Consider the following 13,176-nt stretch of genomic DNA (forward strand, 5'->3'; position numbering starts at 1 on the left):
AGATTTTTTTCCAGCTCAGAATAATCTTTCTCACCGTTGACCTTAAAACCCTTCCTGTTGGAGCAGGAAATATCTTTACTGATAAAATTTTTCCTTCATTGAATTTTTGTTAATGAACACCAGAATTTTCCCTTTGAGCTGTTTCTCTAAAGGTGATGATCATTACATCAGTGGGTCTGGTTAGCAGCGCCTGGCGAGTATGACCAAATAAAAACTATGAATTATGTAATCTAACATTTATTTATTTATTTTTTTACAGAATATATATACAAAACATCTTTTTTTTTTTACATTTTACCTGTTTTTTTTCTTCTATTTACTACAGATGCAATATATATGTGTTTGAAAATGCAAACAAAGATAATGATCTCTTCCTTCCTTCCTTCCTTCCTTCCTTCCTTCCTTCCTTCCTTCCTTCCTTCCTTCCTTCCTTCCTTCCTTCCTTCCTTCCTTCCTTCCTTCCTTCCTTCCTTCCTTCCTAGGACACTTTTTGTGTCACTTTTGTTCCTGTGATCGCAGCATTTTTTTGTTTGTATTGTTATGTTCATTGTAATTTTTTGCCTCTACTTTCAGCATTTTCTATGTTACATTAGTTTTTTGTGCATCACACGTGGTCTTGTCGCTTGCTGCGTGTTTGCCCCTGTTGTTTCAACAAATACCTCATGTATAACAGCTCATGAAAACTTTGAGGCAGTGACTCGGTGTGTCATTTTCTAAATTTATATCAGTCAAACACAATATGATATAAAAAAACAGTGTCTGCAGCGAGTCAAGAGCGAGTGTTTGTATTACGATTAGGGTGAAGAGAATGTGATCTATGAAATGCAATTTAAAATGAATGCAGTTCTAAAACTCAGTCTAAAAAAACTTAACTTAAAAATCAAAAATATACTATCTGTAAAACTATTTTTCTGTTTTAAACATTTTTGTAAGTATGACATTTTTACGAGCCATTTGTTTTACTTGTGTAAAGAAAAATGTAATTTGAAAAAAGTGAAAAATAAAAACAAAATAAAAACTTCCACTAAATCTGAGAAAACAGCAAAGGTACCCACACAACCTTTTTTTTTTTTTTTAATGGTCTGTGATGTACTGTTGATCTCTCCAGGGTGGAACCTGCATTTTGGCCATAGATTGCTGGTGGAGATAAACACCGTGATCCAGACAGAATAAACGGGATGGATGGATGGATGGATGGATGGCTTTTAAACTTTCAATTCTGGATTGCATTCTTTTCACATTTGTATTTTGAAAAAAATCTTTTTTTTTCCAATGTCCATTTACAAAAATAAAAATAATGAAACAAATTTAACTCCATAGTTCAATCTATTCCTGCACAAAAATGAAAAGACAATGGTTTTTAAGGATTCAGTGAAAGATTGTACAGCTGTGCTTGAAAGTTTGGAGACCTTTCCATTAAAGACAGAAAAAAATAAATAAATCAGCAGTCAGTAAAATAAATCGAAATTGATAAAAGCAATAAATAAATATGAATGATTAAAAAATGGTAATAGATAGATAGATAGATAGATAGATAGATAGATAGATAGATAGATAGATAGATAGATAGATAGATAGATAGATAGATAGATAGATAGATCCCAGACTAAGTATTTTACAATACTTTGAGGCAATCACTGCAATCAGGTATTTTGTGTAATGGTCATAAAATGTGCAGACTTCGGCACATGTTCACACGTATGTTTGTTCGCTATTCTTGAGCAAGGAGCTTTACTTTTTCTGGGACTTTTTGGAATTAATTTTTATAACAAAAAGTCAAAATCTATATTTTATTTTATTAAATTATAATTTCAATTCAATTTCAATTCAGTTTATTTCTATTTTGCCAATGCACAACACAAGTCATCTCAAGGCACTTTACAGTTCACCAGATCATACAGTCAGATTGATTCAAAGTTTTCTATCTAAGGAAAACCAGTTGATTGCATCGACTCATTGACTCAAAAGCAATTTCTAACACTAAGCATGCTTGGAGTGACAGTGGAGAGGAAAAACTCCCTTTTAACAGGAAAAAACCTCCAGCAGAACCAGGCTCAGTGTGAGCGGCCATCTGCTGAGGCCGACTGGGGTTCAAGGAGACAGAAGCAGAGATAGAAAAAGCAGCTGTAAAAGGCGGCCCCATCCAGGAAACACACAGCCAGGCAGACGAGCTCCAAGCCACCCCCCCATTTCAGAGGATGAAAGAGAGCACATCCAGTTAGTCACAGTCAGAGAAACAGGACTACACTGGAAAACAGGCCGATCTCCAACATCTAGAAACAAAGGTGTTGATGGCAGCAGCACAGATGATATTCCTCTCCAGGATGGAGTCACAGCCAAACAGGGAAAGACCAGATGAAGCTACTATAAGAAAAAGCAGAGAGAGCAGAACGTTAGAGATTGAACTAATAGATTCTGCAGAGTGGGAGAATAGAGATAGAATGAAGCAGAATGATGAAATATGGTTCCCTATGTCCCCCAGCAGTCTAAGCCTATAGCAGCATAACTATAGAGATAGCTCAGGATAACCTAAATTAGCCTAGTAATTTCTTATTTATTATTACTGTTTTCAGTTTTGTGTTATTTAGATAACTATTGTGAATGTAGCATTTTGTTCAATGGGTGGGTTTATGAATCCAGTCTTTCTCACTAAGCTAAATCTGGCAGACATTTCTCCAACCACAGCGTTTAGTGTTTGTTTTCTCCTTCCGATGAGTCCTCACTAACAGCCTCAGCTGTCACTATCTGCCCCTTGATGAAGGCTCATCAATAAAGCAGTAGGTGCATAACTTTTACTTGTTCCACCTCTACTGAAGTTCCTTCCATTGCTGTGTTACCATGGCAACTTTACAGCCAAATTACACTCCTCTTATTGGCAGGTTAAACAGCCCCAGTTTGCTTCCACCGGCTGGAAAATACAACAATTAATTAATTATAGGTGTGGAGGCAACCAATCATAATCTGGAGTTTTTTCCCCCCTGTTCACTAACAATCTGAAAAATCAGGTTGGCCGTCATAAAATAACTTTTATTACGAACAGAGAGAAACCCAGAACCATCCATCCATCCATCCAATAATGAAGTATTTACCATCAGTTTGATTCTAGGCTATCATGGAGATTGGAAAACGACTGAACACAAGAAAAATGATAAATATATAATCTTATGCTGTTCGGTTGCAGAAGAAATGCCAAAAAGGACCACGAGCAAAATCCAGTCTTAAGTTGCTCCGCAGTCCAGATGTGCAGTGCGCCTCCACAACACCCCCGCGGAGCTGCGGGAACACGCAAAGCCTCCGCAAGGAGAGACGACATGGGAAGCAGGCTGCTGCAGCTGTCAAAATAAAAGCCCCGCTCCAAATGGGTTTAAATAATAAACTGGACAGCACTGAGCTCCCAGCTGAGTCTTTCCTTTTTATCATAGTCTGTAAATCTCCATTCTGATGCAATAAAGAGTCCAGAAGAAAACAAAAAGAAAAGCAGAAAGAAAGTTTTTCTTTAACCTAAAAGTTTTATAACATGTAAATTGCAATAAATAGTCATTGTTGTCATTAATATTTAAGTGCTCCCCACAGCATAGCATATAGTGCCCTTTACTCATATGTAATACAGTACTACACTAATGTACTATGATAGAGCACAACATTTATGGTATAGCATGGCATATTCCCATATACTATACCACACAATACTACTATACTATTCTATGCTATGCTATAGTACTCAATATTGGATTTGACCATGACATACTATACTCTACACTACTGTACTATACTACACTGTATTGCACTATACTACATTACACTATACTATACTATATGATACTACACTATACTTTACTATACTATACTCTAATATACTATACTATACTATACCATACTATACTATACTATACTATAGTATACTATACTATACTATACTATACTATACTATACTATACTATACCATACTATGCTATATTGTAAATTACAAGGAATGAATGAACATGTTAAGTTTATTTCAGCTAATAAAATACACTATTTACTTTAGTACATGCAAGAATCTGAATTATGTGGATAAACATCTAATCATGTTTACAATCATACTATGTACTTTACTATGTAGAACCAAGGTTGACAGGGTAGAATATACTGGTGAAGGTTCCCAGGATGGAATAGTGTAGTTTAATGGTACATAATTAGTTTGCACCATATCATTATAGTATAATACATTTAATAGGATGGATGGAACTTTACTATATTTATACTTCATAAGTCTAAGAGTATTAGGGCCAGGCTAGAGATAAAATCGTAACATTACGAGGATAAAGTCGTAAAGTTATGAGAATATATACGTAAAATTACGAGAATAAAGTCGCAATGAGAATAGTCATAAAATTACGAGAATAAAGTTGTAAATGTACGAGACTAAAGTCATAACATTCGAGAATGAAGTCGTAAATTACGAGAATAAAGTCGTAAAATTACAAAAATAAAGTGGTCCTAGTCCTAAAGTCCTAAAACTACGGGAAACAAGTTGTATTTTATTACAACTCCTACAAGAAGCACTTTCTTCCATAAAATAAGGAATTTTTAGCATCATGTAAAGTAATACTTTGACATCGGTTTGACAAATAAGGAAATTGTTATTATTCTTGTAATATTACAACTTTATTCTCGTAATATTACAACTTTATTCTCGTAATGTTACGACTTTATTCTCCTAATGTTACGACTTTATTCTCCTAATGTTACGACTTTTTTCTCCTAATGTTACGACTTTATTCTCATAATATTCCGACTTTATTCTCGTAATGTTACGACTTTATTCTCGTAATGTTATGACTTTATTTTCGTAATTTTATGACTTTATTCTCGTAATATTACGACTTTATTCTCTTAATGTTACGACTTTATGCTCGTAATGTTATGACTTTATTCTTGTAATATTACGACTTTATTCTCGTAATATTACAACTTTATTCTCATAATGTTATGAATTTATTCTCGTAATTTGACCACTTTATTCTCGTAATATTAGGCCTTTATTCTCGTAGTGTTACGACTTTTTTTCGTAATATTACGACTTTATTCTCATAATGTTATGACTTTATTCTTGTAATATTACGCCTTTATTCTCGTAATATTACAACTTTATTCTCATAATGTTATGACTTTATTCTCGTAATATTACGCCTTTATTCTCGTAGTGTTACAACCTTTTTCGTAATATTACAACTTTATTCTCGTAATGTTATGACTTTATTGTCGTAATGTTATGACTTTATTCTCGTAATTCTATGACTTTATTCTCGTAATATTACGACTTTATTCTCGTAATGTTATGACTATTCTTGTAATATTACGACTTTATTCTCGTAATATTACGCCTTTATTCTCGTAGTGTTATGACTTTTTTTTCGTAATATTACGACTTTATTCTCGTAATGTTATGACTTTATCGTAATGTTACGACTTTATTCTCGTAATAGAAAAAAAAAATCTGTCATGGCCCTAATACTTTGTCGTATAATATAAAAAAGAGAATGAGCTGAATTATTATTATTATTTTATGTTTTAAACTCCCTGACCGGAAGCTGGTCGTGTTCTCTGGGTGTAACTTGACCAACGTGGGAAAAACGGAGCAGAAGAGCGAAACATGGCGACTTCGAACAATCCGCGGAAATTCAGCGAGAAAATCGCTTTACACAACCAGAAGCAGGCAGAGGAGACAGCGGCGTTTGAGGAGGTGATGAAGGACCTGAGCATTACCCGGGCAGCCAGGGTGAGCAGCACACTGCACAGCTTCATTGGTTTGGAAGGAGCTGTCTGTCCGTCTGTCTGTCTGTCAGATGCGCGCAGCATTCAGGCAGCGATGGTAAACAATAACAAACCATATCCTCCGCCAGCTGCAGCTGTGATCCCCCCTCAGCCCACAGCACATGGAGCAGGCAGGAGATTTCCACCCTGCGTGGGTCATGTGGACCTGTGGGACTCCGACCTTAAAAAGTTATTCTAATGTTTAGCTTTGCGGTGATACCGAAGAGGCGTGCATGCCTGTTTGACAGCGCGCGCGCCTCCTCCTCCTCCTCCTCCTCATCATCATCATCATCATCCTCAACCTTTTTAGATTTAAACCTTCTAACGAAAAGATATAGTGAAATAATTGATTGTGGTTGTATTTCCATCGCCTCCATGCAGGCCGGTGACATGTGGTGTGCATGAAGCTCCTCAGGCCTGTGCACTGATACACAAATATTAAAAGCCCTGAGATTACCAGAAATTTAAGCCACACAGCAGAAGCTTTTAGAGCAAATCCAGATGAGAGGGGCTGGGCTGCAGCTGCTGAGTGGAAACACGGTCCTGATTGCTGTTACAGTGGAAATGGAAATGTCATGAGAATGCAGGCAGGTCAGGTGAAAGACCAGGGGAGGTGGCATCCACCACTTTCCCTCTCTTTGCCTTTTAAATATTGCTTTCATTGAGGTCAAAGCGTCTTTTCGAGCATATAATCCTCCACTACTGATTACTGCAGATGTTTAAAGATGGAGAAACTCAGAGGTCAGAGGATTATAAAGATGAAACTGTGTTGCAGGCATATAGTAATAGTTCTGATCAGATTTACAGAGAGGAGGACTAGGGAGGTCCCTTTAATGTGAAAAGTATGGCGTGAAATTAGTGTCATTATTGTTGCAATCAAAAAATATATTTTAAAATGAAGAAAAGGAATTTTGAAAACTTTTTTAATAAAAGTAAACATGTTTAGTGTAAATAACTATTTTCACATTTTATAATGCTCCCCTCTGGGAAGAGGCTTCGAAGCATCTTAAAGGAATAGTACACCCAAAACATGATTAGCCTTCATTTTCTACTCACCCCCATGCTGAACAACACTCTGGAGTACTTTTTTGATATCTCAAATGCATCTGGAGATCTGGGAGGCTTCTTGCTGTCTTCTGACATTCAAATAATGGAGGTCTATGGTGTCCGAGGCAGAAAGGTCCATAAAAGTCCACAAAAACGTGTCAATATTCCTCCATACTGCTCGTCCAATGTATTCCAAGTGTCCTGAGTGGGTAGCGTCCATAATTTACTCGAAACGAAGTCATTTAGAATGTTTTTAGAGCATGAACAGTAGTTTATAGGATTTCCTAGAAGCGCGTTCACGAGTCTACGGAAACCGCAGCACACCAAACCAGACGAAAGTGCGCATTCAGCGTCTGCTCTGCCGATAATGCAAGCGTAGAAGAAGAAATGTGCTGTTTACCTGTGCAAAGAAAGAAACAACGAAAGAAAAATGTCTGAGGACTTCAGTGTTGAGGAAGAGCATGAGTTCTTTGCCGAGCTGAATGCGCACTTTCATCTGGTTTGGTCTGCCGCGGTTTCCGTAGACTCGTGAACGCGCTTTTAGGAAATCCTATACACTACTGTTTATGCTCTAAAAACATTCTAAATGACTTTGTTTCGAGTAAATTATGGACCCTACCCACTCAGGACACTTGGAATACATTGGACGAGCAGTATGGAGGAATATTGACACGTTTTTTGTGGACTTTTATGGACCTTTCTGCCTCGGGCGCCATAGACCTCCATTATTTGAATGTCAGCAGACAGCAAGAAGCCTCCCAGATCTCCAGATGCATTTGAGATATCAAAAAAGTACTCCAGAGTGTTGTTCAGCATGGGGGTGAGTAGAAAATGAAGGCTAATCATGTTTTGGGTGTACTATTCCTTTAAGCAGGTCCAGCAGATTCCAAAATAGCTTCTTCCACAGTGCCATTAGGCTGCTGAATGTTGAATAAATCGAGAGAAAAAAAGCGATAAATGTTGGAAAAACTGCAAATCATCTCAGTCTTATGTTTACTTTTGATCAGCAGGTTTACATTTTATCACTGCTGCACTTTTAGAAATGGAAATGTCTTGAGAACTGTACTGAACAAAATGTCGCATTGTATACACATTGTGTGAACAAAATGACAATAAAGTTTGTCTGGGTCTATTCCATTTAAAGGTATAGAGGACAATCTTTTATTTCCGCATGGATCATCTAAATAAGTGGTCCTCCTACTTGTCAATCATTCTGGTGATATCTTTACATAAGGCCGTCCTACTTGCTCGTCCCGTTAGCTATCTTTTTCTGCGCACTTTCAGGCGTATATCCGTGGTGACCTATGGTTTCAGACAGTCATTGAAGCTCACCTTTCTCCCCGTGGTTCTTTGAAAATGGCCGAGGGTCGTAAGAGAAAAAGTGTCTACGAAGTTTATGAGAAGAAAAGAAAGGCCTCAGAAGAGTCAGATGTATCCCAGAATGCTTTGCACAGAGAGCTCTCCTCACAAAGCATTATGGGATTTTTCTGTCAGATACTTTTCAGGTACTAGAGCTCTGTTTGCTTTAGTCTCATCATTAAAGAATAGAATAGAATAGATGTTTACAGCATTAAAAAGATTACAGAAAAAAAATCTTATTATTCAATTATTAGTGTTGCTTTTATTAGGACGCTGTGAAAAACTTGTTTCTACAACAAAATATATATATGAATGAATACATATATATATCCCAAAAGGTAATTATAGATTAGTATAAGTACATTTTTGTTTATTCAGTGAGTGTGTAGTACAGCTGGCACAATGTATATATATTTGACATATAATTATGTATTTTTTATTTATCATGTTGTGAAAAAGTAAATGAAATGGATCCAGGATTAGTAGAAAAAAAAAGTAAAAACTGAAAATTATCCTTTGTTGTATTTTTCGCCCATGAACATTTCCATTTTTTCACCTGTGCAATGCATGCTGGGTAGATGACGTGGTTAGGTCCTACTGGACTGGAACCTGCAGAGTAAACACAGGAAGGCTAACATTACCAGTTGTTTTTTTATTGCATGGAGTTTGACTGGTATATTTATACAACGCCACACTGCCTCTTTTATGAGCCATTATACATGACATATATGTTGATGCTAACAGATGTTATCAGATTCTGATCTGCTGTTTACTTTATTAGCTAGCGCTAACACCATTAGCATAATGTAACGTAAAATTAAAATCAAATCTGAAGATAATGAAATATGTTTAAAGTGACTGTGAAGCATCTTTAAGTTGTTGTAACACAATGGTTTTATATATCAGAGAAAATGTGTTGACCCCGATGCTAAATATAAACAGCCTCAGTTAGAAACTGGAGCCCTTTGTAGCATAGCTTTCCATGGGTTAGTGACATGGTTTTAGTTGTCTTTAAGTTTTATCTTTGAGTTTTCATTGGTTTTATTTCCATTTTGTGTTATTCTTATAATTTTTTATTGTATTTGAGTTGTTATGTATTTCTTGTTGCCCTCTTGTGTCAGTCTCTTTTTCCCCTAGCTCCCTTCTAGCCTCCTCTGTTCACACCTGCTCCCAATCTGCTAATTAGCCTGGTCTTTATTTCTCTCCCATATATGCACCTCCTGTTACTGTTTGCTGGTTTGTCGTTGTTTCTTCCCTTTCCAGTATTTTTGTGGATCCTAAGAATTTATGTTTTTGTATTTCTGCTTGTGTTGCCTTCTTTGGATAAATAAATCTGCATAAACCCCCTTCAGCTTATGTCTCTGCATTTGGGTCCTCCACTGGAACCTCCTCCCAACCTGACAGTTAGCATCTCCTAGAAGCAGCCAAACTGACATCAGCTTCTTCAGCCGACCCTCTCCACTTTCTCAACATTATCACCTCTTTTTATTTATACATTCTCATAAATTTAAACTGTTCAACTGAAAATGTTTAATGTTAGTAATTGCTGATTTGGCTGGACAGAGCTAGCGCTACAGGACCTAGCATACGTCGTTTACCAGGAATGACAGCATTTTATTTAAATTAATTCAAACTAAACAGCTTACAATGTTTTAATAATTTTTTTCTTTTTACAAAAAATTTAGTTAAAAAAAATGTAAAAAATGTCAAAGTATATTGTTACAGATATTCAGATTGGTTATAGATATTTATTTTAGTTAGCAGAAACAAATCACACAAGTCCTACGGCGGGGTTAGTCGTTTATCTCTGTAACCTATTAACTTTGAGGGACTTTAAACAAAATCACACAGTTTTAAGGAAGTAGATTGTCCTGCTCCTGGAAAAAATAACAAATTAATGAAATCCTAACAGAACAGTTTAGATTAAAAAACAGTTTGCTGTAAACCTATGGAGGTATCGACTTATTCCCAAAGCAAGTTTGATGGGTGTGAATACTTCCCAGGTTCTTATAATGATTGTGTTCTTTTTCTGTTTACAGCTACAGCTGCAGGACACAAAGTATTTGCAGATGGGATCGAGCCGCGGGCCGTACTACGGAGGCTCTTTGCCAAATGTGAATCAGGTTGGAAACTGCACTGCTGATCTGCCTTTTCAGGTGAGGCGTCGCTCATAAACTCCTGCATTGTACAGAACCATGAACGAACTGTTCAGGTAGACCGAAGGGCGGTTTTTAGAGGTCATAACACTCTGAGAGACACTGAGCCCTATTTTTTGAGGTAGAGGAGAAGAAAACTACACCAGAACTGGACTGAAGGTTTAGGATGGATTTAAAGAAAATTCAAATGCTGCAGTGCATGCTGGGAAAGCTGTACATCTCAGAAACGGACAAATCTGCTCTGATGCATGCTGAGTGAGGAGCAAAACACATTTCTATTGGTCAAGAGCGAGAGTTTTTTATTCGGCATAGAGTGAAGAAAACATAAATGGAAAAGTTTGCAATTTTCTAAACTTATTAAAAAAAAGGGAAATGAAAAAATGAAAATAAAAAATAATTTTCTTAAGGAAAAAAAAGTTGCACCAAGTTAATCCAATTCTAGATTGGCCTTTTTCTTTAGATGCTCATTTATAAAATGTATTCTTTTAAATAATGGAACAATAATGGAACAAAATTCACTCCATAATATTCCTTTTTAAGTAAAGGCTTGAGCTCAGAGTAAAACTATTTGGTATTTTTCTCCTCCTGAAGGGTGATAGAGTTTCTTCCGAGGATTCATTATTTGATCCAAGGTCCCTCTCTCAGATATTACGGTTTTCTAAACAGAAGGAACACACTATCTCCTCTCCAATCCTTCTCTTTTTTATGTTTCGTGTGTTTTAATAAGTCTACTAATTATTGTTTCCCTGGATGTAGATGTCAGCTTCATCCTGACTTATTCTGAGCCTGTCTCTAAGCTGTGTGTAAACAAAGAGGCTCTGTTTAGAAAAAACTAAGCTACAGTATATTCTGCCTGCTGTCAGAGCCTCTCCCAGTAGTTCAACACTTCTAAGTTTATTACCAACACTAGAGTTGACCCTGGTTCTAAAGCAGAACACAGCTTTGTTGAAGTGAAGTTGACTAAACACACTTGGAAGAAGTTTTAGTTGATTTCGAGATGAGAGGGCTTTTGATGAACGCTCGCCTTTGATTATTGTCTCATAGGCATGTAGGGAAGAGCTCAGAGGAAGGTTGGAGTAGTTAAAATGCAGCCATCATGGCCTGTTTCAATTCAAACATTTAATGAGTTAATTGAATGGTTCTTTTTGGAATCATTTTGGTTTTATTTTCATAAAGTAATTATAAAAAGGCTCCTCTGAATCAAAGCTTTGTCTCAAATGTCAGATTTATTCATGAACAGCCGGAGTTAACCTGAGTACTAATGTTTTAAATTCGACATTGAAACCCAGAGAGAATACCCGCTACTGGTTAAAAGCATTCATCACGGAACACGCTTTATAAACAGAATCACAATGGATGTGGAAATAATTCAGAAATGTAAAATTAACAACAGCAAAAACATGCAAACAACATTTTAGAATGGATAATATGACAAACTTGCATTGTCTCCTGAGTGCTACAGTTGAGTAGCAACACTTTACGGGTTCGGATTCACACTCCTAATAGCCTCGCCTTACATTTCTATTTAAAGAAAATCTCTATTTTAAACAGATATAGGGTTCTGCAGTGCAAAGACTGAGTCCGGAGGCTTTTGGTCATTAATGCTTCCCTGGATGGTGACCTTTAATGCACGTCTTCTCTCCTTAATCCCATTTCCTGTCTGCTTACTATCAGAAACAACCTAAAAAGAGAGGCCATTAGTGCCAAAAAAATCCTATTTCTAAAATCTCAACATATTAGTATAACGTAGACTGACTAACATTTAGAAAAATGAGAAATCCAGAGAGCTTAATGAAGATCTAAGAAGGACAGATGAACCTTTGATGACATTGGAACCCTTTTCTGAATAACTAGATTCATAAACCATCAGTTCAAAGATCTGGATATCAATATCAGCTCCTGAGTCACCTTGTTGGAAAGGTATAACAAACTCACCAAAAATCAGTTGAAAAGATGTGATTTACGTCTAAACGAAGTCTATATTTGGTTGAAAAGTGAAGGTGAAAAGCTGTAATTTTTAGATCTTTTATTGGACCAAAGTGGGACAAAATCAGAGTGACCAAACACAGCCCAATTTTCAACTACAGCTATCAGGACTATGACAGACCGCTCAGATAAAGCCTAAAGCCAAGATCTAAATGACGGCTGCTGTTATCTAGGAAGATCCAAACCGTCTCCCTCAGGTGAAAGGAATTTATCAGAACCTTCCAGAACCAGCCTCAGTCACACCTTGCCCATTTAGCCAACATATGCCTGACGTCCCAGGATCTCCTAAAACGCTGGAATACGCTCAACTTTCTATGTATATTTTCAGTTTTGGGCGTATACATAGAGTATTCATACCGAGTCCAGAGTGTATGTCCAAAGACAGCCTAATATATGCATGAGGCACGTAATGCCCATGAAATGATGCACAAGCCACAAGTGTCCTGAGGGGGGCAGCGATGCGCCCGGAGGCGCCCGGTCTGCATAAAAAGATTTATTTGATTGCGGTATTAAAGGCACACTATGCAACATTTTTCAGTTAATTAATGTGTTCCATATCGTTTTGGATGATTAAATGAGTCATTTCAGGTTGAACAAAGGTATTCTCGGCCGCCCTGGTGGTCTGTGGGGGAAATACTGCACTTGCAATTGCAGGAGCACCGACCCGCACCCACAGGCTCAGAAGTCTCGCGAGAGTCAGTCTTGCTTTACGACGAGAACTGCTACACGCCCCCAGTTAAAAGCATTCTCGTTGCTAGCACAGTGGCGATCTTTGTGCAGTTATGCTACGTTCACGCAGCAAAAGCAGCAAAATCACGTCTGCTGCTTCATT

At 37.0% G+C, this 13,176-nt stretch overlaps 1 protein-coding gene across 1 annotated transcript in view; it reads left to right on the top strand.

Moving 5' to 3' along the window:
- Positions 1 to 5,600: 5,600 nt before the first annotated feature.
- Positions 5,601 to 13,176, top strand: part of LOC119782521 (CREB-regulated transcription coactivator 1-like) — a 45,874-nt gene continuing 38,298 nt past the window's right edge. Inside the window, exons 1-2 of the mRNA XM_038283518.1 lie at positions 5,601 to 5,761; positions 10,242 to 10,358. Of these exons, the coding sequence (XP_038139446.1) occupies positions 5,636 to 5,761; positions 10,242 to 10,358 (243 nt within the window). The 5' untranslated portion in view covers positions 5,601 to 5,635. The remainder of the gene's footprint in view (positions 5,762 to 10,241; positions 10,359 to 13,176) is intronic.

The sequence above is a fragment of the Cyprinodon tularosa genome, unplaced genomic scaffold, assembly GCF_016077235.1.
Source record: "Cyprinodon tularosa strain WSP-4 unplaced genomic scaffold, ASM1607723v1 ctg195, whole genome shotgun sequence".
Taxonomy (NCBI): Eukaryota; Metazoa; Chordata; class Actinopteri; order Cyprinodontiformes; family Cyprinodontidae; genus Cyprinodon; species Cyprinodon tularosa.